Source organism: Euleptes europaea, chromosome 19, assembly GCF_029931775.1.
Source record: "Euleptes europaea isolate rEulEur1 chromosome 19, rEulEur1.hap1, whole genome shotgun sequence".
In the NCBI taxonomy this organism is placed as follows: domain Eukaryota; kingdom Metazoa; phylum Chordata; class Lepidosauria; order Squamata; family Sphaerodactylidae; genus Euleptes; species Euleptes europaea.
In genome coordinates, this window is record NC_079330.1 from 34,312,442 (window position 1) to 34,339,065 (window position 26,624).

General features: G+C 47.6%; 1 protein-coding gene across 3 annotated transcripts in view; it reads left to right on the top strand.

The window, feature by feature from the left end:
* Positions 1 to 26,624, top strand: part of CUEDC1 (CUE domain containing 1) — a 42,585-nt gene that overhangs the window by 15,612 nt on the left and 349 nt on the right. Inside the window, exons 2-9 of one of the 3 annotated variants that reach the window (XM_056865221.1) lie at positions 1,596 to 1,723; positions 3,986 to 4,106; positions 4,628 to 4,811; positions 6,136 to 6,219; positions 18,288 to 18,377; positions 22,169 to 22,262; positions 23,184 to 23,242; positions 25,154 to 25,222. In XM_056865221.1, coding sequence (XP_056721199.1) covers positions 1,596 to 1,723; positions 3,986 to 4,106; positions 4,628 to 4,811; positions 6,136 to 6,219; positions 18,288 to 18,377; positions 22,169 to 22,262; positions 23,184 to 23,242; positions 25,154 to 25,221 — 828 coding nt within the window. In that variant the 3' untranslated portion in view covers position 25,222. Of the gene's footprint in view, positions 1 to 1,595; positions 1,724 to 3,985; positions 4,113 to 4,627; positions 4,812 to 6,135; positions 6,220 to 18,287; positions 18,378 to 22,168; positions 22,263 to 23,183; positions 23,243 to 25,153; positions 25,223 to 26,624 lie in introns of all 3 variants that reach the window. The other 2 variants (XM_056865220.1, XM_056865222.1) reach the window with 2 other exon arrangements.

Genomic DNA, 26,624 nt, shown 5'->3' on the forward strand with positions numbered 1-26,624 from the left:
TATTTCCTCCTCCCCAAGAACTTCCTCTACTCCCCTCCTGACCTCCAACTAGCTGCATGGAGGATAAGATCCAAGGCAGTGGTCCAATAGGGTGGCAAAGGTGTTGCTCCGTTCACTGAGGTCTTCCACTCGTCAATCCTATGACGCTAAGTGGAAGCGTTTTTCGGAGTGGGCAAGGGGTCAAGATATATCTCCAGTTACTTGCCCATTGTCTGTTGTTTTTGACTGTTTGCTTTCTCTCAAGGATGTAGGATTATCTAACTCCTCCATTAAAGTTTATTTAGCCGCTGTTTCGGCTTTTCACTTAGATATCAACTCATTCTCAGTTTTTACTCACCCATTATCCAATTTTTTTTTAGAGGTCTCACCAATCTATACCCTCCCGTCACCCCTCCCGTTCCCCAATGGAGCCTCTCTTTGGTTTTATCTCAACTTATGAGACCCCCATTTGAGCCGTTAGCCACTTGTGAGGTGGCCTTGCTGTCTTTCAAAGCTGCTTTTTTGGTAGTGATCACATTGGCTAGACGGGTTAGCGACCTTTTTGCGCTTTCCCATTCACCACCGTATACTAAGTTCCACTCAGACAGAGTGGTGTTAAACCCCAAGATTTCCTTTTTACCCAAGGTTGTCTCATCCTTTCACCTTGCTCAGGACATAGTCCTCCCAGTGTTTTTCCCTCACCCATCCTCCGATGCCGATAGGGCCTTACACTCCCTAGATGTTTGACGAGTCCTCCTTTTTTACATAAAGAGATTACAAACCTTCTGTAAAGATGACAACCTCTTTGTCTGTTTTGGTGGCCACCGTCGGGGCTGTCGAGCCTCCCCACAGACCCTCTCTAGATGGATTACTTCAATGATTAAAATAGCCTATGAGTTGGCACATCAGGAGTGTCCTCCCATGATCAAAGCACACTCCACCAGAGCGTATGCAGTGTCGGTTGCATTCTCGTCCAAGATAGATCTTCGGGACATCTGTAAAGCTGCCACGTGGTCCACGCCTTCCACATTTATGAAGCACTACGCCGTGGATGTGGATTCTGCCAGAGATGCAGCTGTGGGACGTGCAGTATTGCAGTCTCTATTTCGGTGACTGTCCCACACCCACCGTCCTGGTAAGCGAGCTCGCTATTCTCCCAATGTGGGACTGCATAGAAGCCACGCAGATGAAAAACATAGTTCCACTTGCCTGTAACTGTTGTTCATCTGGTGGATCTTCTATGCAGGCACACATCCCTCCCTCCTTCCCCGCTGTGGGACCTCTCCGAGATATAGGGGTTGGTTCCGTGGCAGCAGGTTGGAGAACTGGAGGGAAGAGTGCTCCCTCCCCCTGGGTCATGTGATAAATGGGTGGGAAGATTGCATGCCCCGGGGGAGGGGAGCACTCTCTCTTTCGATTTTGCTAGAAGCTGACAAATCTTATCCATGGCTGGCCTTCACCTGCGCAGCCCCAATGTGTGCCTGCATAGAAGATCCACCGGATGAACAACAATTACAGGCAAGTGAAACTCTGTTTTTACGAATCTTCAGGGCTTTTGTTTTGGCCTCTGCGATGCTGGAAGTCATTTCAATTCTATCCGTGTCTCTTTTGATTAGATCCTGGAACGGACTCTGGAACCAGATAGTTCTGATGAAGAGCCGCCTCCCGTTTACTCACCCCCTTCCTATGACATGCACGTCTTTGACAGGCAGTATCCACAAGCTCCACCGACCCCACCCCCCAGGTAAGTGGAAACCAGTTTTGGGAATTCACACAGTCAGTGCTTTATTCAAGCTGGGGGGCTGTGAGGAATCATGGTGGCAGGGGGAGGGATTAATCCATTGGGAAATTTCTCCCTGATCTCCTCTTCTAGGCTTATAAAATCTCTTATGGGTATGAGCATTCTAGGGTTGCCAGCCTCCAGGTGGGGCCTGGAGATCACCAGGAATTACAACTGATCTCCAGACTACAGAGATCAGTTCTCCTGGAGGGAATGGCTATTTGAAGGCTGCTTTGAAGATTGTTGAAATGATATTTATGATTTATGAAAAATCCTCGTGATATATTAAAAAACTTAGTTTTCAATGTTTGGGAAATATTAATAGAAATATAAATCAATAATTAACATTGTAGGTATTTTTATCTAATTTACTTTATAATCCATTTAAAAGCATTGTTTAATATTAATATTGTGTCTATCAGGTACCAAACAAAGTATCGATCCAGGCTAAAAATATTAGGATAATTATTGTCAAATGGCCATTATTACTTTATTATATATTGCTGTTATCTTTTATTATATATTGTTTATTATATTATCGTTGTAATATATTCTGTTCTTTGTTTCCCTTTTGGTGCAATTGATTTAATTATAACTGTGGTCATGATATGGCTTTAAACTTTTCTTTTGTTCTATGTTCTTATATATTCTTTAAAAATAAAAAAATCTTTTAAAAAGGGGCTAGACTCTATGGCATTATGCCCCACTGAGATCCTCCCCTTCCCAAAGCCATCTGTCTCTAGGCTCAACTCCCAAATCTCTAGGAATTTCCCAAGCCAGAGTTGGCAACTCCACAGCAGGCCAATAACCCTCACCTTCTGTATTTTTTAACTGACAGGTGCCCTTGGCATTCTGTATCTCCTAAAGTATGTTCGGACCTTGTCTGACCATTTTTTAAAGTTTATTTTAACCTTTTATAAATACAGTCTATAAAGTCGTTTTTTCCTGCATACCTGCAGAGTCTCTGAGTGTGCAGAATCCCCAGCTGCGTCTGTGGGTAGCCCCTGTTTCACTGCCTTACCAATAGACATGCAGGCATGATATTCAGTCAGAGGGAGATTGATACTTGAGTACTTTATATCACCACAGCTGTTCATTGCTGAATATAGAGCCTGTGTGGTATATAGCTTCTTAAACTGTGGGTCGTGACCCCATATGGGGTTGCGTAACTGAATGTGGGGGCCACAAAACATTTGGCAACAGTAAAAGGTTTCTTTATGATTTATTATCAATTAATGTTTGGTTTGTATACCTATTTTATATACCCATATACCCGGGGTTGTGTAAAAATTTCTCAGGCAAAAAGGGGTCCCGAGTGGAAAAAGTTTAAGAAGCCCTGATATAGAGGACAGAATGTTTGGTTCCCATAGAATGTTGAGGTCAGTTGAACATCAGTTAAAGGACTGGGAACTGGAAGGAGGGTCAAACTGGCCTGCTTAAGCCCTCTGAGGAGGGGTTTCAGTGGTCAGATCCCAGTTTCCCAGCCCCTCAGACTATGCAAGTTGTGATAAGCTCTTAAGGTCTGTTACCACTTTGTTTGCTAAAAGAGTTTTGGTGTGGAAATGAAATAACCCCAGAGGAAAAACACTTCTTCTGATTCTAATTCATTTCATGCTGTGAAGGGGGCAGAGAACCTGAAAAACTTGTAATATCCTGCACTGAGGAGTAGCCAGTGAAATTAGGGTCCAGGGTTGCATACTATGAGGCAAACATTCCACAACCCCAGCTTCTCCTTACCCAAACTCTCCTGTTCAGTACAAACATTCTCCTTAGGGCTAGATCAGCAGCTTCTGGTTTACCTCATCCTGAATTTCAGCACTGGTTTGCTGAGGTTGAGGGAGAGGTGAGAAGGAAGCTACAGTCTGTGTACTAACTGAGAGAAAGGTTCCCTGCTAGTGGGTGTCCCCTTCTTCCCCTTGAATCCTTCCAGACCTCCAGCTTGTTCCTGCTGTTTACTATTTAAGGCTTCCATGTTTGGCTGATGAATCAGCATAATCCATGAAGACCTTTTTGATAGGCTAAAACCACCACCATTTAATTGAGCAACTTTGTATCTACTGGAAAGACCAACTTTTTATCTAGTGGAAACACAGACTTCCATATTTTCTCCGGGGCTGACAATTATTTGGAAATTCTGCAGAGCCAAAAGAAACCAAAGGAGACTGATTTCAAGCCTACCCAACTGTAAAGCTTCACCTTAACTGTCCCTTTCCCTTGACCCAACAGGATTGATATCCAGAATTCCAGCGGCCCTCAGGTACAACAACGGTACAGGAACTGGAACCCCCCGTTACTAGGCAACCTTCCCGATGACTTCCTCCGCATCTTGCCCCAGCAAATGGACAGGGTACAGGTGAGAAGGGACTTTTATTTTCATCATTATTTAGACCACAAGCTGGAGGAGTTGGTTTACTTTCTGGCCTTTGAAGGAGTAGCCAGGTAGGTTTCCTCCTTTGATACAAGCCACTCACAGTGGGATATTTTGAGTAAGGCAGGCATGGGTCAGAAATTTCAGGGGTTAAATCTCCTTTCCTCTGCCACTCCTGCCCCCTTGATTTTTAAATATTTGCAGCAGACCCAGACCTAAGTGCTAGGTCAAACTTTGCAGAAATTAAACACCTGGATCCTCCTGGATTTGAATCTTCAGGAAGGCTGCTTCACATATTGTATTCTGGGGGCGGGGAGACTTTGCTTCAATTTTTTTTAAGTGGAATTCTGAAAATGTAAACGGTGAATACTGCAAAACTGAATGCATCAAATGGTTACGTTAATAGGGGAGGTGGTTGAGCATCCACGGTGGTGCCCAGGTATTCTGGCTGGATTGCCTGGCAAGTGGCTCCTTCTTGACACCAAAAACCCTTTGTCCAGAGTTCCCAAAGCTGCCACCAGACTGCCCCGAGCCAGGAAAGCCAGGGACCTCAAGGCTCATTGGACCAAGAGAGAAAATGGAAACAGTACCTGGAAGACGAGCGGATCGCCCTCTTCCTGCAGAATGAAGAGTTCATGAAGGAGCTGCAGAGGAATCGGGACTTCCTCCTTGCTCTTGAGAGAGGTAACTGGTCCTTGGGGAGTCTTTAGTGCATGTTCTATCACGGGATGGGGATTCATCCTGTTTGATTCAGTCCCTGTTTTGAAGAGTAAATGATGTCATAGTTTTAGTCAATTTCAATCACATTTCTTTGCTTTCCACTGTGTCTCTGAGTTCTTGGGTATACAAATCAGGGAGCCAGTAGCCAGTTTGAGGCCTGTAAGCAAATGCAACCAAACATTCTCAGTCCCAGATTGCAGCACTAAAACTGCTCTGCACATGCCTGCCTGATCCCTTGTTCACTGCGACATCATGGCAACATGCAATGCTGCTAGGCTTGCCAACTCTGGGTGGGAAAATTCCTGAAGATTTTAGGGGTTGAGCCTGGGCCAGGTGTGGTTTGCAGAGGGGAGATAACTCGGCGGGGTATAATGCCATAGATCCCAGCCTCCAAAGCAGCCATTTTCTCCAGGGGAACCAACCTCTGTTGTCTGGACAGCAGTTGTAATCCCGAGAGATCTCCAGGCGCTAGCTGGAGGTTGGCAACCCTAAAAGCTGCCTCTTTTGTCCATATAGCCCAATGTTTTCTAGTGTCTGGCAGCAGGTCTCAAAGATCTTGGGCAAAGGTCCTTGTGAGTGCTGCCACCTGAGGCCATTTAATTGGAGATGCCAGGGACTGAACTTGAGACCTTCTGTAAACTGTGTGCTCTGTCACCGGGCTACAGTTCCTTCCCATATGAACAGAGGAAACTGCTGAGTCAAACCATGGTTCTATCCAGTCCTGTGCTCTAGCTGCCAGCGGCTCTCCGAGACTCCGGGCAAAGGCCACCTAAGATGCTTTAACTAGAGATGCTGGGGATTGAACCCAGGACCTTCTGTTTGCAAAAGCAGGTTCCCTCTCACTGAGCTATGACCCTCTCCTTGCACATGTCCTTGAATGTCCTTAAACCACACGGACAGAACTTCTACTGTGACTCAAAGACAATGCTTTTCAATGAAATTTGCACATGCAGCGATCATTCATCAGATGTTCAGTAAGCAAACAGCAAGGAGCTAAATCACGTCTATGGATCTGTGACCCCACCCTTGTTGGGGATGGTGCTGTAGCAAGGGTCCCCAACCTTTTTCAATCTGTGGGCATCTTTGGAATTCTACCTGGTCCTACCCTCTTTCTAAAAATACTTGGCAGGCATCACGAAAGGAATCTGCAGGTGCCATGGTGCTCACGGGCACCTTGTTGGGGGGCCCTGTGCTAAAGTGCAAAGTGTATTTATATCTCCAGACTAAAGTTCCTGGGTGTTAGACAAATTGCATCAAGTTTGGGGGGGATGTTTTTGTCGCTTTTTAGATCGACTGAAATACGAGTCCAAGAAATCCAAGATGAGCAGTGTTTCCCTCAGTAATGATGCCGGCTTCCCCTCTGCAGCAGCAGGTGCGTCATGTTGGATTGTTATACTGAATCGTAGAATCATAGAGTTGGAAGGGACCACCAGGGTCATCGAGTCCAACCTCCTACACAATGCAGGAAATTCACAACTACCTCCCCCCCACACACCCAGTAGACCCCCTACTCCATGCCCAGAAGATGGCCAAGATGCCCTCCCTCTCATCATCTGCTAAAGGTCATAGAATCAGCATTGCTGACAGATGGCCATCTAACCTCTTCTTAAAATCCTCCGGGAAAGGAGAGCTCACCACCTCCTGAGGAAGCCTGTTCCACTGAGGAACCACTCTAAACTTAAAAAAATCTTCCTAATGTCTAGACGGAAACTCTTTTGATTTAATTTCAACCTGTTGGTTCTGGCCCGACCTTCTGGGGCAACAGAAAACGACTCGGCACTATCCTCTATATGACAGCCCTTCAAGTACTTGAAGATGGTTTCTCTGCATTGCCAGTTCTGTTTAGGAATTGTGTCTCTTACACTCACACTGGGCCTCGCACGCTGATAGTGTGGTCACCTCACCCCAGAATTTCACTTTTGTGACCTGTTGCCAGAATCAGAAGTTGCAAAGCCCCCCCACCCCATTGTTCCAGTGGAGACACCTCAAGCATGCGTGTGTCATGGTTGTATACAGGGAAGTTATAAATACTTTTGTGCCTGAGTGTGCATTTACTCACTGGCTGAATTGTGAATGTAAATGCATGCATACAGTGTAGCCACATAGTGATCCACTCCTGATCATGGCTGGGGCCATTTTTCAGGGTCTATCTGGCTAGACGAAGCATGTGCATGCCTCTCAACTGTCTTGCGTGCCAGCCAGTGATGTGGATCACAAGCTCCTCCCACATGGTCAGGTGACTTCTTTTTCCCCAACCCAGGCCACTAATGGTACCTCTGTAGCCACAGATAGGAGATGACATTCCACATAGCACATAATTGGCCTCCAGAGATGTGATGAAGCATTTGCGAGGTAGTACTTGGCATATGGTCAGAAACTCTTCCCCCTTTGGTCTTTTATTTGGAACATATTCTTTCCCCTTGAGGGAAGGGCTTTCGGCATGTGGTCAGAGGCAGTTGGCCAAAGGAGCCAACATTTTTGTAAACAAAAGGTGTTAGCCAAATAAATGTCAATTCCTCCATTTCCTCCATTTCTGCTGGAGCCTTCTGTTTTGGAGGGTGAGAGTGGCTTCTGTTCTTTGGAAGCGGTGTCTGTGAAGAGAGAAAGGAATGCCCTCTTGGGGTAAAGGGGTGACTCCACTAATACTGCAAGCTCCTTTTGGGGAAAAGGATTATTTGTGTTTTTGCAAGGAATCTGTGAAGAAGTGAATTACTATAGCTGCAGGGATCTCTGTGAAATCATACACAGCGAAATAGACTTTTTTTTTTTTGCCATCAAGTCACAGCTGACTTATGGCAACCTCATAGGGTTTTCAAGGCAAGAGATATTTGGAGGTGGTTTGTCATTGCCTGCCTCCGTGTCACGCCCCTGGTATTCCTTGGAGGTCTCCCATCCAAATACTAGCCAGGGTCAGGGCTGAGAGTGTGACTGGGCCAAGGTCCCCCAGCAAGCTTCCATGGTGTGAGTGGGGATTTGAACCTGGGTTTCCCAGGTCCTAGTCTGACGCCTTAACCGTTACACCACTCTGGCTCTCTGAAAGAGGTCTTGTGTGAGTGAAGTGCCGTCAAGTGGCAGCTGACTTATGGCAACCCGTTATGGGGTTTTCAAGGCAAGAGACTAACAGAGGTGGTTTGCCATTGCCTTCCTCTGCAGCCCTGGTATTCCTTGGTGGTCTCCCTTCCAAGATCTAACAAGAGCGGGCTAGCCTGGGCCATCCAGGTCAGGGCAAAAGAGGCCTTACAGTATTCTTTTTCTGCCAATCCTCTGTTTACACATTCAGGTCAGTTAAGGAGAGGCCGCTGCTTCTGACAAATACCCTGAGCTCTAAGATGGAGCCAAGGTCCAAGATGCCACTCAGGGCGAAATGCCAGCTGTCCCATGTCTGAGGGCCCTCAGACAGAACGTGGAGCATACTCAATCAGCACTCCTTGGATCCCGGTTAACGGAGAATCCACTCCCCAATACATGTTTTGTATTTGATTTTCATTTTGATTTGGATTCCTGGGAGCTTCTTTGGAAGCCAGCTTTTGGCTCAAAAGCAGGATACAAATATTGACACCTGAGGTTGCTTGTGAACAACTTGAGGAGTGTGGGTTCACCTGTCCAGTTTAATCCAAAAGAGAGGGCGGCTCTGGCATCCAAGTCCTTCCTGCTCTGTCCTTTAGTAGTGCCACGAAGAGGAAGAAGAGCAGTTTGGGCAATTGCCATTGTTTTGTTTTGTTTTTTCTTTTTCTTTTAATGTACATTCTTTGTTTTAAACTGATTTCACTGGTTTGGAAGCTGAATTTGCCTTTGTATCTGATGAAGGAAGCTTTGACTCTTGAAAGCTTATACTCTGAAAATCGGTGCTACTGGACTCAAAGCTAACCGTGACTTTGCCTTTCTATCACTATCAAACCCCATCCCCCAGGCAGCTGACCAAATTGTTAAATCAGTTTAAACCAAACAAATCCTCGCCAAAAGTTCCCCATCTGACCTGGGAAAAACAGCTGCTGCAGCCGTTCACGCAGGATCCCAGCATTTAAACATATGCTTTGAGCCTCTATGGCTTCGTTGCCTTTTGAAGAGAAGTACTTAAAAAAAAAAAAGAAATACTTTGCTTTGAATGTTGGATCGGGACTTAGGAAGCAGATTGGTGGAGCAGAGAGAGTGACCAGTCCCCAACTGTAGTAAATGCAAATGCCTTTATCCTCTGAACGAGGGGGATACTGCCTTGCTGGCAGGATGAGGGAATAATCCTACTTAACTTTAACCACTGAGCTGAGCAGCAGTTTCCAAGGACAGAATTAGAGCTGTTGCCTGTCGAGGCAAACTGAGCATTAAATGAGGCCATTTTAGCTGAGGCTGCTAACAAGAAATGGATGCCGTGCGGCAGGGACCAAACACCAGAAGTATGGAGGAGCAGGAGACAGGGGTCTTTATGTCAAACAATAAGAACATAAGAAAGGCCCTGCTGGATCAGACCAAGGCCCATCAAGTCCAGCAGTCTGTTCACACAGTGGCCAACCAGGTGCCTCTAGGAAGCCACAAACAAGATGACTGCAGCAGCACCATCCTGCCTGTGTTCCACCGCACCCAAAATAATAGGCATGCTCCTCTGATACTAGAGAGAATAGGTATGCAGCATGACTAGTATCCATTCTAACTAATAGCCATGAATACCCCTCTCCTCCATGAATATGTCCACTCCCCTCTTAAAGCCCTCCAAGCTGGCAGCCATAACCCCATCCCGGGGCAGGGAGTTCCACAATTTAACTATGCGTTGTGTGAAAAAATACTTCCTTTTATCTGTTTTGAGTCTCTCGCCCTCCAGCTTTAGCAGATGACCCCGTGTTCTAGTATTATGGGAGAGGGAGAAAAACATCTCCCTGTCCACTCTCCAAACCATGCATAATTTTATAGACCTCTATCATGTCTCCCCTTAGCTGCCTTCTTTCCAAGCTAAACAGCCCTAAGCGTCCTAACCGCTCCCCATAGGACAGTTGCTCTAGTCCCCTAATCATTTTGGTTTCCCTTTTCTGCACCTTCTCAAGCTCTGTAATATCCTTTTTTAGGTGTGGTGACCAGAACTGTACACAGTATTCCAAGTGTGGTCTCACCATAGATTTGTACAAGGGCAGTATGATATCAGCAGTTTTATTTTCTATTCCTTGTCTAATTATAGCCAGCATAGAATTTGCCTTTTTTACAGCAGCTGCACACTGGGTTGACATCTTCATTGAGCTATCCACTACCTCCCCAAGATCCCTTTCTTGGTCTGTCGCTGCCAGCACAGATCCCATCAGTGTATATGTGAAGTTGGGATTTTTTGCCCCAATATGCATCACTTTACACTTACTCACATTGAATCTCATTTGCCATTTTAATGCCCATTCTTCCAGTATGCAGAGATCCTTCTGGAGCTCTTCACAGTCCGATTTTGTTTTAATCACCCTAAATAATTTGGTGTCATCTGCAAACTTGGCTACTTCACTGTTTAACCCCAACTCCAGGTCATTGATGAACAGGTTGAAAAGCACCGGTCCCAACACAGATCCCTGAGGCATCCCACTGCTCACATCCCACCATTGTGAGAACTGACCATTGATTCCTACTCTCTGCTTCCTATTTTTCAGCCAGCTCTCAATCCATAAGAGGACTTGTCCTCTTATCCCATGACTATGAAGTTTGCTTAGCAGTCTTTGGTGGGGGACTTTGTCAAAAGCTTTTTGGAAATCCAAATACACAATATCCACAGGCTCATTCCTGTCCACATGCTTATTGACGCTTTCAAAAAACTCTAATAGGTTAGTGAGACAGGACCTACCCTTACAGAAGCCATGTTGGGTTTTGCCCAGCAGACCTTGCCCTTCTATATGATTGACAATTTTATCTTTAATAATGCTTTCCACTGATTTACCCGGAACAGATGTTAAGCTAACTGGCCTGTAATTTCCTGGGTCCCCCCTGGAACCGTTTTTATAAATGGGTGTTACATTGGCCATTCTCCAGTCCTCTGGTACAGAGGCTGATCGAAGGGGCATATTACATATCTTTGTTAGAAGTTCAGCAATTTCCCATTTGAGTTCTTGAAGAACTCTAGGATGAATAGCGTCTGGTCCCTGTGACTTGTTAGTTTGCAGTTTGTCTAGACGTGCTAGGACTTCCTGCCTTGTTACCACTATTTGTCTCAGTTCCTCATTTTCCCCTCTCCAAAATCTCTGTTCGGGAGAAGGAATCTGCCCTGACATGAAACACTGGATGGATTCTTTTTAATGACTTTGGGCATGAGAGTTCTACAGTGATAGTTCCACAGTGATAATTGATAATGCGGGAAATGGGGAACGGACCCACAGTGATAATTGATAATGCGGGAAATGGGGAACGGACCCACAAACTTGGCACTGAGTTTGCCACACGGGCAGGTTGACCGTAGGTTCATGGTGGACAGATAAACTGTATCTCCCACCCCGTATGCTTTACCTGGCGACCGGTGTTTGTCAGCCTGAGCCTTATACTTGTGTTTGGCACGTTCCAGATTTTTCATTAACCACGGCCAGGTTGTTTGAATCGTATGCACCCAGGTAGCCACATCTCCACCTCCCTCCTTCCCAGATAAGTCAACAGGGCCAATGGGGCCAAAGTCTTGTCCATACACAGCTTGAAAAGGGCTAAACCCAGTGGACTGGTGCACAGCATTATTGTAAGCATACTCAGCAAAAGGCAACAGTTCTACCCAATCATCTTGGTGGTAATTGACATAACAACGTAAGTAGCATTCTAACACAGCATTCACCCGGAATGTTTGGCCGTCAGTTTGGGGATGGAAGGCGGTTGACAGTCCTTGTTCTACCCCAACCAATTTTAAGAAAGCTTTCCAGTACTTAGCCACAAAACTACTTCTGCGGTCGCTGATCACCTTGCGCAGAAATCCATGTAGGTGGAAGACGTGCGTCACAAAAAGGCGGGCTAGTTTTGGGGCAGAAGGGATACCTGCGCAAGGTACCAGATGCACCTGTTTTGAGAACAGGTCCGTGATTACCCAGAGTACAGTTTTTCCCTCGCTGAGGGGTAGATCAGTCATAAAGTCCATCGCAATTACCTCCCAGGGTCTAGTGGGGGTTTCCAAAGGCTGTAACAGTCCGGGCTGCTTGCCTTTTGGCGTCTTTTGGCAGCAGCACACACTGGGCAACTACGGATGAATGAATCCACATCAGTCCACATGCCTGCCCACCAAAATTGCCTCCTCAACAGATGTAAGGTTTTAAGAAACCCAAAGTGTCCCGCATTTTTGGCTCCATGAACCAAATGCAGAACCTCCCTCCACAGTCCCTTAGGTACATACAACTTAGAGTCTTTAAACCAATAACCCCCATGTTCAATCAGAGACGTTGGCAGGGTGTTTGCAGAAAGTTCGGCTTGGCAACTGCAACAGAGGGAGTCCTTAAAGGAATCGGTCAGTCCCTCCATGTCCGGCACAGAGGGTACTGCATAAGCAGGTTTCGTCGCAGGACTAGAAGTCGATGCCGGGGGTGGGGGTTGGGTGGACGGCTGCACTCCGGGACTGGCATCTTGGGACTGTGTGGAGGGTGGAACCAGAGCTGGCAAAGGAGGTGTAGACGGTCCGACCGATGGGGTCGGGCTTAGGGCTTCTCCCCCCCCCCCCCCCGCAGAGACTGTAATGGGAGTCGGGTCTGCGACCGGGTTTGCACCGCCAAGGTGGGCAGTGAACTCCTCTGAGCTGGAGTGAAGAGGGACTCTGTGGGGCGTTCAATTTTGGTAGGGTAGGGTATTGGGGCAGTCGGGATAAAGCATCGGCCAGCAAGTTTTGCTTTCCTGGCACATATTTTAATACAAAGTGGAATTGAGCAAAGAAGTCCTCCCATAGTACCTGTTTAGCGGACAGTTTGCAAGCCCCCGTTAATGCTTCCAGATTCCTGTGATCGCTCCACACTTCAAAAGGGACCTTAGAACCTTCTAAGAATTGTCTCCACACCGTGAGGGCATGCTTGACCGTGGCTGCCTCTTTCTCCCAGATCGGCCAGTTGAGCTGAGACTGCGTGAACTTCTTCAAGAAGTAAGCACACGGATGAAGGTGGCCATCCCCCCCTCACTGTAGCAATGGAACCCCCCTATAGAAATTCGCGAACCCGAGAAATCTTTGAACTTGTTTATGGGTTGAGGGTGGTTCCCAACTGGTTATGGCTTGTAACTTTTCTGGGTCCATCGTAAGTCCTTGATGCGAAATTATATAACCCAGAAAAGTCAACTGTTTTTGGTGGAATTCACATTTGGACACCTTAGCATAGAGTTGATTGTCTCTAAGACGTTGCAACACTTCCCTAACCAGGGCAACGTGCTCTATCACGGTCGCAGAGTAAATAAGGATGCCATCTAAGTAAACCACCACTCCTTTATACAACAAGTCATGTAGAATCTCGTTAATGAGTTGCATGAAGACCCCCGGGGGGCCCTTTAACCCGAAAGGCATCACCAAAAATTCAAACATCCCGAAACAACTGGAAAAGGCTGTGAGGGGCTCGTCCCCTTTTCTGACTCTGATTCTATAGTAGGCTTCGACCAGGTCCAATTTAGTAAAAATGCGTCCTTCTTTTAACTGCCCAAAAGATCGGAGATCAGAGGAATGGGGTTTGGGTGACCGCATTGAGTTTCCGAAAGTCAATGCACAAGCGCAAGTCACCGGTCTTTTTGCGTACGAAGAAAGTGGGGGCTGAATACGGAGCAGTAGAGGGTCGGATAAAAACTCGAGCCAGATTCTTCTCCAAGAAATCACGGAGCACTGTTCTTTCAGAAGCGCTCATGGGATAAATCTTGCTTTGCGGCAGTTTTCCCTCCCACACCACCTCAATAGCACAGTCAGATCTGCGGTGGGGGGATAGCACATCACACTCTTGTACGTTAAAGACATCCGCAAAATCCTTATATTCGGCAGGTAGTTGGGATGGCCCGGGGGCGTCTGAAACCAAGGCAGGGGTCAACGGGAGTACGGTTTTAACAGCTACTTTGTACCGATGTTGTTCGTAACCAGGGCTGGAAAATGATAAAGTCTCGGCCCCCCAGTCAATGGAGGGGCTGTGTCCCCTCAGCCAATTTATTCCCAACACCACTACGTATCGAATATTAGGGGCTGTAGTGAAGTCGATTTGCTCCCAAAGATGGCCTATGCCCATCGCTACACCCCATGTGCGACGATCAACCGGCCCACCTTTAAAGTCACTGCCATCCATCTGGGCGAATTGAATAGGGTTCGGTAGAGGTACCGCTTTCACCTTGAGTGCCTTGAAAGTGGCCTCATTGATCAAAGAGCAGGCACATCGCAAGTCTATGAGGGCTTTGACTTGTAACTGGGGTCCCTTTCTATAATGTTGCAAGACCACGTCCACATATACAGTTTTCCCCACTTCACTCACCATTACAGGAGCCTTGGGTTTGGCAGAAACGTCTGCAGAGGTCTGCGGGGCCGCTCCACTCACTGCAGACCCAGTCTGTTTTTTGATAGATCCAGGGGAGACTCTAGGTTTAAGGCAGCATCCCAGTGGCGGTCCTCATCCGACGATGCAGAACCCTCCCCTGTTGGGGCAATTGTAATCCGGGACCCCGATGGGTTAATTGTAATCCGGGACCCCGACGGGTCCGCTGGCAAGGTCTCGTGTTCCGGCTCCTCAACGTGGAGGGCTGGGGGCGCTCTCCATCCCGGTGCGGCACTGCGTTCCGTCGCAGTGCTTCTCCTCCGAGCACGTCCTCTTCTGCGTGGTGTCCCCTCCAGGCGGGGAGCGGGAGTTGGCTGCTCCGGACGAGATGGGCAGGCCACTGCAAAATGTCCCATGGCACCTCAAACGAGGCAAGCTCCCCTTTGAAAGCGCGACACTCGGTCTTGCGTGGGTTGAGCCGGTCTCTGCGGGACAGGAACCGCAGCTCTTGGAGGGGCTTTCTGGCTTCCCTCTTTGGCTCGACGTCGGGCCAGGGTTATGAACTGGCGGCAGCTCTCTACTTCTTCCACCAGTAGGATCCATTCCTCCAGGGTTGTTGGATCCCGTTGCATGTAAGCCCAGTTCAATATCTCGGGGTGTAAGGCTTCACGGAAATAATGCACCCGAGTAGCTTCAGTCCAATCCACTTTCTTACTCGCAAGTCTCTGAAACTCATCAGCAAAGTCTCTGACTGAAGAGGATCCTTGACAGAGTTGTAGGAGGGCAGCCTTGGCCTTCTCCCCTTGGAATGGGTCTTCGAACTGCCGTCTTAACGCTCGCATAAATTCGTTGAGAGAGCGGATGGATCGGGCCCGTGTGTCGAACTGAAGGACCATCCAATCCGGCGCTTTCTCTACCAAAAGTGAGGAAACGAACCATACTCTGCTATTTTCCATGAGAACGTTGTGCCCCTGTTCCCTCATATAACTGTCCACTAGGTGTAGGAAACAGGGCAATGTTTCCATGGAGCCGTCATAAGTCACAGACGAGGTTGATTCCATTGCACGATTGGGGCCGCCAGCAGTGGTGGTACCGAAGGTTGCCCAGGGAGTGGCAGGGCTGGCACTGGCTGAGCCGGCAGCAGTGGAGGCGCTTGCGGTTGATCCGGGGGCAGTTGCGGCGGTTGATCCGGGGGCAGTTGCGGCGGTTGATCCGGGAGCAGTTGCGGCGATTGAGCCGGGGGCGCTTGCAGTGGTTGCGCCAGAGTTGCTTGAGTTCGTTCCAGACTGTCGTAGTCCCGCATCAGTTCATCCATTTGATCCTGCAAACGGGCTAAACGGTCCGCCAGGTCCCGGTTTTGGAACCGCAGGACATGGATCTCTTCCTTGGATCCTCCCGTGCGTCGGGGTTGGCTGACTCGGAGATGTGTATTCCATTCCTCCCCTACGTATAAGTCCCCGTATAAGTCCTCGTCATCCGAGTACTCCATGACGTCGGAACTAAAAGCGAGTCGTCGTCTGCGCACCATATCACGAGGCAAGCCACCATCTGGAGAAAACGAGGGGAAAGACCGTCCCAGTCCCCCACTTCCCTTCAGCCGTACATCGCCTCCTGCCGCCGCTCGCACCTGAGCGGCAGCCGCATTGGCCAACTGTTGCTCCTCCGCTCGCTTCTGGTCAGCGAGAGTCCGATCCTGTTCAAGTTGGACGGCAGCAGCCGCTGTCACGATCAGTAAGGCCTACCGCTGTAAGAGCAGCTCAATCTCTTTAGGTTGGCCCAACAGTGGGAAGCCAGATCTGCTGACGCTGAGCCGAACTCAGGGGTCAGCAGTTTCTCGACGTTTGCCGCCGTTGCCTTAGCCGGTGGCAAGTCCAGCAGAACCATGACCGTCCGGGCTGCCACGTTCCGTGCCTCCCGTTGGCACAGGGCAGGATCCGGAACGGATTGCGGAACTGCTTCCCCTATAGCTCCTGCCATGGGCAAATAATTGACTGGTCCCTAGATCGGGACCGCTGGCGCCGATGAAGTCTCACGGAGCATAAGTCTTGCCAACAATCGAGTCAGTGTTACCAAGTCCTCTTGCGCCAGTCAGACCTCTTCCAGGAGCACGTCCAGTTGTCGGAGGTCGTCCTGGGCACGTTGATCAGCATCCGGTGTCTTCCAGGGGGACGTTGCAGCCAAGTGATGCCACTGGTCAGCTACAAACCCAATTAGCCGGGAGGCTTCAGTGTCCGTTTGCAGTGTTTCCTCCAAAACGTCCTGCAATAAGCCAGGGTCGTCGGGAAGCTTGACCGGTGTTCCCAACGACGAAAACGAGCATTTGGGCGAACCCTCCAGGGCTCCAGCCAGGAACAATTCACTCGGGGAGCACTCCCTCAGCTCCAACCCAAGAACCCGGCGATCCCTCCAGGGCTCTAGCCAGGGATTAAAATCCAAGTGAAAGAGGTAGGGAGATTAGTGCCATAATGTGAGCACTTGTTCCATGACAATCCCATAAACAACATCCACAGACAAGAGACTGCTTTACAGTCTGTATTTGTTGTGGACTTTGGACTTTGCAGGATTCAGGGTTGCGTTTTCTTTGTTTGTATGTTTGGTGTCTCATTTTTGCCTTTGTGCTTATATTTGGCTATTTGTGATTATATGTTATTTGGATTTTTATATATTCAGAAGCACATTGCTTATTATTGTTGTTGCATATACAAGCCTTGGTGCTGTCTTCTTTTGTTGAACCTCCAGGTACTAGCTGGAGATCTCCTGCTATTACAACTGATCTCCAGCCATTAGAGATCAGTTCCCCTGGAGAAAATGGCTGCTTGGCAATTGGACTCTATGGCATTGAAGCCCCTCCCCTCTCCAAACCCCACCCTCCTCAGGCTCTGCCCCAAAAACCTCCCACCAGTGGCAAGGAGGGACCTGGTAACCCTACTGATTAGGAGGGTGGCAAATGGAGAGGTGCCTTTTTGGTGGGGGTCTCTCCATTTATGGAATACTCACAAAGAGGTCCAGGAGACAACTACATTGCTGTCCTTTCTGTACCAAGTGAAGACCTTTTTTCCCTCCACAGTTTTTAACAAGGGATTGGCGCTTTATTTTGTTTAAAAACTTTTTTCTACAGTGTATGTGTGAATTATGCTTTTTAGTTGTTCTATTGTAATTTAAGTAGGAGCCCCGTGGCCAGAGTGGTAAGCTGCAGTACAGCAGTCCAAAGCTTTGCTTTGGTAGCCGGCTCAAGGTTGACTCAGCCTTCCATCTTTCCGAGGTCGGTAAAATGAGTATCCATCTTGCTGGGGGTAAAGGGAAGATGACTGGGGAAGGCACTGGCAAACCACCCCGTAAACAAAGTCTGCCTAGGAAATGTCGGGATGTGACATCACCCCATGGGTCAAGAATGACCCGGTGCTTGCACAGGGGACCTTTACCTTTACCTTTTATTGTAGTTTATATTATTATAAATCGATTTTGGAGTCTTCTGCTTTATTTCTTAGGGAGAACCAGTGTGATATAGTGGTTAAGAGTGTCGGACTAGTATCTGGTCCGAATCCTCACTCCTACCATGGAAGCTCACTGGGTGACCTTGGGCCAGTTACACTCTCTCAGCCTAACTTTCCTCACAGGGCTGTTGTGAGGATAAAATAGAGGAGAGGAGAATGATGGAAGCCACTTTGGGTCCTCCTCAGGGAGAAAGGCAGGGTATGAATGAATTAAATAAATACATTCGTATACTGAGTTGGAAACCTTTTTAAAAAGTGGACAGTCTACCCATAAATGATATAAACAGTAACAGTTTCACAGCCTTGGTCTCTTTTGCACCTTCTGACTCTTCTGTATTCTTTTTTGTTTTTCAAATCAGTGGTCTCTGTGAAATCCAGTTGTGCAGGGACAACCTCTGGTGCAAGTCTAGAAAACCAAAGTGTTGGGGCCGAGTCGTATTTTAGGCGAGCAAACAGGCTTCAGTGCTGTATACCTTGCAAAACATTCACCTCCCTTTCCTCCACTGCCAGCTGATCCCAGATGGTTTACATTTCAGATGACGTCACCCGTTCCTTAAGTGGCGTGGCCAGCGGTGCCATCTCCGAAGATGCCTTATTCAGGGACAAATTGAAACACATGGGAAAATGTGAGTTGCATTGCAGCAAATGGCAGAATTGAATTTTTGTGATTTCTTTTGTGCCAAGTGTGGTGGTTGTTTAGTATGGCTGTATGTGCTGGTACAGACACCAAGCACTGGACCAGTGAATTCCTTTGGTGTTGGTATGAGCAGCACTGGAATCTTTGAGAATGCCCGCTTGTTTCTGTCTTTTTTGGGGGGGTGGCGGTGGCCGTTTACTATGTGGACAGAAAAACAAAGCAGGAGTCCAGAGGCACCAGAAAAGGCGCTAGGAAAACACATTCCCAGCAGCATGATATGTGACTGATGGTCTGAAAACTGGGTCAGGGAAGCCAGGCCCAACCTGTGAAAAATGGAATGGTCTCGATTTGCCGTAAGGTTCAATCGGTACATGGCACAGAATCCAGGCTGGCTCCAGGTTTTGGTGTGGTGCTGGGCAGGGTGGGTTCAATGGACTCCCGTGTATGTGCACACTTGCACAGGCCCACTCCTTCCCAGAGGAAGAAGCAGAGCGCAACGTTTTCACAATCTTTTCAACGGCACCAATGCCATTAGGGCTCAAAAGGCGCGTAAAAGGAGTCCTATCCCTCCTCCAGGCATCACTCTCAGCACCAAATGGGAGACCACCGAATCCATATGTCATGCTTCTGTGTTGATCTCCTGTTCCTTGTGAGACAATGGGATCAGATGAATCAAGTCTCTCTGGCTGGTCAGGATTTCTCTGCCAAGCCTTGGCAGATGCCCGCTTATTCTGACCCTTGATGTTGGCTCTGAGCAGAATGTGGCAGTGGAATCTAGAATGGGCAGGATCACTTAAGATTGTAGGCTTAACACTTCTGCATCAAAAAGAATGCCTGCAAGTAAAAGAAAATTAGCACTTTGGGGAGAAGGGTTCTGGCACAGCTCGCTCCTGGTTAGATTAGTTTTCTACTTGCAAGGAATTTTTTTTTGAGACATTCAGGAAAGGTGTCCCTCTCCCCACCTGCACTATGAAATGGAATGGTTCCCTGTCCCATCTCAGGACTCCACTGCTTTATTCAGCTGCCCAGGCACGCCCGGCTTTAATTCCACCCATTTCACTCAAGGTGGTCTAAGTCATGTTGGGCCGAAAGGGGGGAAAGGCAGTAATTTCTCTGCCCAGCTCCTCCTCTCTCCCCCATGGCTAACATGTTGCATTTATTTTTTATTGTCCATCCACAGTCTCCATATCCCTCACTCCAAAGGATTTGCAGTCTTGAAATAAATAAAGCTAAATGCTCTGTGTGTTTGACTGATGGCAGCATTTGGCAGTACAGAGTTACCGTATTTTTCGCTCCATAAGACACGCTTTTTTCCTCCTCAGAAGTGAGGGGAAATGTCTGTGCGTCTTATGGAGCGAATGTGCTCACAGAGCCGGCTGGGCGCGCTGGAATGACGCGAGCCAGCTCTGTGCGCCCCGTTCCAGCGTGCCCAGCTGGCTCTGTGTGCCCCTCCCGCCTCCCAGCTGGCCGTCGGGGCGGGGAAAGCCGGCTCGCGTCGTTCCAGCGTGACCCGCACGCACCCAGCCGGCTCTGTGCAGCCTCGCCCGCCTCCCAGCTGTCCGTCGGGGCGAGGAATGCCGGCTTGCGCCGTCCCGACTCACACGCGCCCAGCCGGCTCTGTGCAGCCCACGCCCGCCTCCCAGCTGGCCGTTGGGGCGAGGAACGCCGGCTTGCGCCGTCCCGACACGCACGCGCCCAGCCGGCATTCGCTCCATAAGACAAGTTTTTAGAGGAGGAAAACAAGATTTTTTCTTGTTTTCCTCCTCTAAAAACTAGGTACGTCTTATGGAGCGGTGCGTCCTATGGAGCCAAAAATACGGTAGATTTTTGTTTTATTTTTAGTTGGTGATGTTTTGGGCACACAGCCCTGTATACCTCTCTCTACATTTCACAAAAATGAAGGTGTGGAATGCATATTACAATCGAGTCCTGGAATCATAGGAAGCCCCCCCTCTGGTTTCTTTCTGCGTGCTGTAGGAAAGAAATCCTCTGCCTGCCTGGGATGAAAGGCATTAATATTGGGTTTTCCATTTTAATGTGGTTGTTCTCCGTGGTTGCCAGCCGTTGCACTGGATGGCATGGCTTGGGGGTTTCTCTTTAAATGAGCTGCATTTAACTAGAAAGTAGGAGGTGAGAGCATACTATTGTACAGTCTTTGCTTTTTAAATTATCTGGATGTTTAACCTAAGGATGCATGGGGAAATCCTTAACTAGAAATCTGCCAGTAAAAACAAAAATTATCTGCTTTGTTGAGGATTGCAGATTTCCACAAACTAAGGTAGTCTGGGGCTGCATGGTGTGAGGGGCAGGGGTCCCCCAGGTGGTGCCTGTAGGCCCCATGCCACCCGCTAACACCATTCCTGGAACCCACCAAGTGTTTTTAGAAAGTGGGTATGGTCAGCTGGGGCTTTTGCCCAGCAGAGCTTATGGTTGGCCACTGGAGATTTGATTGGCTGTGCAGATTTTTGGAAGCATTGCTTTTGCAGCAGCTGCCACCAACAGCACCAGGATCTTCACTGTGCGACTGGAGGTAAACTACAGCAGCCATTTTGCAGCTGGCACCGCCTCCTGTGGCAGCCATTTTGTGGTTGTGCCCACCATGCTGTGTCAAAATTACAATGGTGCCTGCGGGCTCAAAAAAATTGGGGATCTCTGGTCTAAGGCCTCTGAACCACACCGAGGAAACAGGGAGGTGCAACTTTGCACTCTATCATGGGCAGAGCCGTGGCTCAGATCTAGCAGTATCCACACGGAAATGTAAAGGGACTTGGGTATAGTTCTGCTTGCGCAGGGTCTTGTGCAAGACCTAACATGCACTTGTCTCCCTACATATTATAGTGCCCAGAAATTAGTTGTGCAGGATCTTGTACAAGTGGGAACGCAAGTGGAGATACAGTGAGTCTGGCTTGGTGCCAAGTGGCTGCCATGCTCTTTTTCTTGCATTTCCTCTTGTGCAAGAGCTCTAGCACAACAGGAAATCTTGTGCTGGATCCAACCTAGGATGGTGACTCTGGATTATTCAGGTGTAAATATTATTTATTTACTTTATTTCTAGTCCGCCCTTCTCACTTGGACTCAAGGCGGATTACACAGAGCGAGTCAATGCAGTCAACAGGAATGGGGATCTTCAATAAACAATGGCCCTTTTGCCCTTATCCTTGTCAGCAGAGCTGTTCCTTCTGCCCACTATAGCTTCTCCATCTTCTCCAGTTTGAGCCACTGGCGACCCTGAGCTGGGGGCCACGTCCTTCAGGACTCCATTCAGGTGTGTCTGCAGCATATCACTGTGATTGGCAGGCAGTATGAAGCCTCTGGAGTGGCCAAGCCTGGTAGGAAAACTGGGAGGCAGATTCGTTTCCCAGTCAGTAGTTGGTACCTCCCGATCTCAAGCTTCATTTTTAGCCCCAGCTCTAGCGACTGATCTTATGTGCCCTGGGATGGAGAAGATGTGCCGCAGGTCTGGATTTGCGTATGGCTGTTCGTGGCCCTGGTCTGCTTACTTGACACACACAAGTAAATGAATGGGTTTCCCTGACAGGTTTAATGCCAAAGGTTTCCTCGCCAAGGTGCATTCAGACAAAATGTTCAATGTATGAAAATGGCATGGTTGAAATTGCCTCAAGATGGTTTTGTTGCTTTGGAAAAAGCTGTTGGAAGAAGTGCGCACCCTAAAGCATTTCCCTGATGGAAACTGGGATACTTGTCTGGCATTCTTGGAATGTTCCTTTTTCACATGTCATTGTGACCCTTTCCCCATAAAAATATTTGGTTTCCTTCCAGCTACACGCAAGAAGCTCTTTGAACTTGCCAGGGCTTTCTCAGAGAAGACCAAGATGAGGAAGTCAAAAAGAAAACAATTGCTGAAACATCAGGTGTATCCTTCCATGTGTGGCTCACTTACCCTGTTAGGATTGTGCAGAATCGTCCCCCTCTTGGCCTGCAGCTTGGAGAGCTCATCCACACAAGAGCACAATTCCCAGCACTTCCAGTCCCAACAATCCAGTTGTTCGAGGTCCCTACGCCCACACTGGTATGTGTTTGGCTAGCCACGAGACCCGCCATGTTATACGGTCCACACAGCTGATTTCCAGCACTTGTTAGTTATTCATTTAGGCATTTTCCCTGCTGCGGCCAAAAAGTGGCTTCCCCAAACCCCCAGAATGTTTAAAATTTAAACAAATAAAGAAGAGAACACAAAAGTGTATAATACAAACCCCCGGGCTGCTCCTTGATCCGCTGGGCAGCTGTGGAATTTGAGTCTCATTTGTCGCGGGAAGTGCTTAAAAGGTAAAAGGGAGATGGGCCTGTCCCAGTGAGCACTGAACCCCAGGTGTGGTTGCACACTGTTATTTATTTAAAATATCAATACCGCACCTTATCTCTGAAAACTCAAGGTGGTTAATGCAACAGCATAAATTGTAAGGATACAAACATCATAAGCGTACAGTAAGTTAAAGCCAATATGCAAATTAAAAGAAACAGCCCCAAACAATTGACCCTCCAGAAGCTGTCCTGTGGAGCAAAACAGTCTTGCGCATCTTCCTGAATACAGCAAGAGATGGAGACGGCTGCAGCACACCAGTAGCCTGTTCCAGAGGAACAGACCTATTGCAGAGAACTGGCCTAGGTGAGGAATCACCAGGGGAAGGCTGTGGAGGAAAGGGCACTCTGCACGTGCTCCAGAGGACCTTTCACCTGTTCCAGAGCTGAGTTGTGGCCACTGAAAACAAGCAATGGAGTTCAGCCCCAGTAGGGCCCACTAGGTGATTTTTTTTCTCTTTAACTGCAAGTGCAGGATGGGGACAGCAGCCTCGACAGCCAATCTTCTTGATGATGTGGAAGGACATTTGTGTGGTAAGATGGTAGCTTGGATTTTTTTTTGGGGGGGGGGCTCTTCCTTTGGGCTGGTTCCATCTGCTCCTGATGCATGCTGCTAGGGCTGCAACTCTTCAGTCAGTAGGGTAAACCATTGGATTAACAAAAAAGGTGGTGGTGTGAGCACTAAACCCCAAACGATCCCAAAACAACATCCACAGACCAAAAGTCCAAAAGAGAGTTGTTTTATTGGAACAGTCATAGGAATACAGTTGCTGCAGATAAATTGGCACTTACAAAGAACTAAGGTGCAAAGCAGGGTATATTAAGGCATGTGGAAGGAACACATCAAAGGGGAGCATGAAACCCCCTCACTGGAGTAGGGAGGCATATTCATGGAACTTCAAAAGCTAGCAGGAAAGCATAACTAGGGAAACGGCCTTGACTAGGCACCTGGGAAGAAGACAAAACAGTGTCAGGCCGTGCTGGGAAACTGTTTGCAGAAGCAAGGCCTGACAGGTGGTGGTGGAAAGTGCCATCAAGTTGCAGCTGACTTATGACGACCCCGCAGGGTTTTCAAAGCAAGAGATGAACAGAGGTATTTCAACATTGCTTGCCTCTGCGTAGAGACTCTGGGCTTCCTTGGTGGTTTCCCATCCAAGGAGTAACCAAGGCCAACCTTGCTTAGCTTCCAAGATCTGATGAGATGGAGCTAGCCTGGGCCATCCAGGTCAGGGCAACAAAAAGGTACCCCCAATTACTTAAAATTTAATTATTTTCCATTCAAGCACTTGCTGCGCCCCCCCCCCCAAAAGTTGCAGGAGGCAAGTACCATCATAGCATGAAATATCTTAAATTTGTGGTTTCCACATACATGCACCATCTAAAACCAAAGAAAAGATGTTTTGTTCTTCAAACTATTGTATTATCCATGTAAGCAGATGTAATTGATTAAAGCTCTCATTGAGACCACGATTTCATTCATTAGGTGACAGGAATCTTGATCTGAAATCTTGAAAACTCTCTCCCTTGCCCTAAAATAGATTAAAGTTCACTTGAGGGATGTGATCAGTGATAAATTCCTAGGAAAAGAGGCACTGAAGCTCTCCTTCCAACTTTAGATAGTTGAAAGCTATGTGATTTTAGTTGCTAGTGGGGAAGGAATTAATTGTCTTTTGTATGTGTTTAGAAGAAATGTTGTTTTCATTGTCGCACTCAAAGTTCAGGGAGCCAGGATGAGTTCTGCTCCACTCATACTGAGGCTGCGATGGAGGCAAAATTCAGACTCTTAACTTTCCGGTTCCCCATTAGCCCAAGACTGTCTTCTCCCCTTTGTGACATCAGTGCAGGAAATCCAATGACAGCTAGAGAAACTGGCTGCATGTTCAAGCCCATTGTGATGTCAAAGCAGATCAGCCAATGATATCAAGAAATGCAAAGCCAGAAAAGGGAGTTTGAAGTCGAGAAAAGATTGCAAAAATGTAGGCGGAAGGCAAATAAATAAATATAGGAGAGCAAGATGATTGAAGGAGTGTTGTCAAGGAACTCAAACCTGTGTTTCTTGTCTTTGTCAGATGGTCCGTGCATGCTCACTTGTGGCCTCTTTATACAAAACACATGTCAACAGTGCTCCCTGTCTGTGCACTATGATCAGGTTAAGCAATGCTATGAGAGAGGCAGTAGCTTGTCTTAAGGTTACTGTATGATGAAACAGGTCAACTTTTATGGGGTGAAGAGAATGAATGTAGAGTTCTGTATAAGTCAGAAGCCTACCGGGCAATTCCACTCTCACAGGCCAGGCTGATGTGCATATATAATGCCATGCTTATATTCCCCTCCCCCCAGTGTCTGTGTGAAGGAATCTTGGTATGGGCAGCACCTAGTGGGCAGGCTGGGTAGTTCTGTCTTTGCCCTTTTCAGGGTCCTCACTGATCTGTTTTTGTGTTTCAGATGAAGATGTCCAGGGAAGAAGAAGACAGTTAGATGTGGAAGCAGAAACATCCCGAGAAGCACAGTAAGGTGAGCTGCCGATTGTGCAGATGACCTCTGTGACCTCTGCTTTTGTCCTTGCTCCTGGGCTGCCTCCGCCCCATGGTTTCCCATTTCGAGCAAAGTTAGCCATAGGTGTGGCACATTCCTGCCACATTTAACTTCACTTTTGTTGTTCTTGTTGAATACATCTGATTTGGGATTGGGTGTGGAGGTACCACTTTTCTGCAACTCTCCACACATTGGGTTAGATCCATAATAAAATCTCCACTAAGGGGCATTTCCACCAACTCCCAGTTCCTCCTGCAGAGTTACCGTAAATAAAATAAGTGAATAAATAAATAAATAAAACACTATATACAGCCCTCAGCTATAGAACAGAGAGGAAGGCTCTGTCTCTGCCTATAGCCCAGCTGTTCCTTCCCCAAAAACCAAAGCTCACTAAGACATGTTTGGCATTTTATCAGACATCTTCACAGAAAGGAGCTCAAGCCTGCCGAGGCAGCTATCCTAGGACAGGACAAAACAGAACCAAATCAGGTCAAAGAGCATAAATAAAAGAAAATAATAATAACAGAAGACACAGCTGTTTGGGGAGTGCAACAAAAAAACAACGCCCAGATAACCAGAAAACCAGAGCTGTAATCAAAAAGAAAACCAAGCAAAAATGGAGCAGAGCTCTGAGTAATGCCCTTCTGAGTCAGGCAGGGCAGCTAAGCTCCACTCAAAAGTAATATCAATTAAATAAAATGAATGGATAAATAGATAGTCAAACACAATATGCAGCCTGCAACTACAAAGCAGAGAAGAAAGCCCCAGCTGTTCCCTCCCCAAAACCAAAGTTAATTAAGGCACTCGCAGCATCTTATCAAGTAAACGCCGAGAAACACTAAGAAAACATCTTCACAAAAAAACCTCAAGGCTGTCTAGGCAGCTATCTTGAGAAAAAACAAAAAAGACCTAAATCCGCTGGTCCAAAATAAAATAAGTGAAAAATAATAATAATAAAAAGGCACAACTCTTCAGAGAGCACAGCAAAACACCACAGCTGACCAGATAACCAGAAACGAAAGCCTCACTTACTTGCACTAAGTTTTCCTCCAACAACAACAATAAAAAGACTTTTCTTCATCAGAGGAGGCCTTTCTCCATTAGAAGAAGTCATTTTCCATTAGAGGTCTTTCTTTGTTGAAAGAGGACTTATTGAAAAAGAATGAGAGGATGCAGCTTAGTGAAGGGAAGTTATAGGATCAAACCCATAGTCCTCTCATTTGATATCTTGCTCCTTTCTGATCACAGTGGCCATTTATGCAGGGGGGGGGTTGCCTTGGATTTGCCGCTCTATAAATGCGCATTTTTCCCATCTGAATTCTCAAAACTCTTCATGGGGGCTTACTTTTGAGTTTTGAGAACTAGGATGGGGAAAATGTGC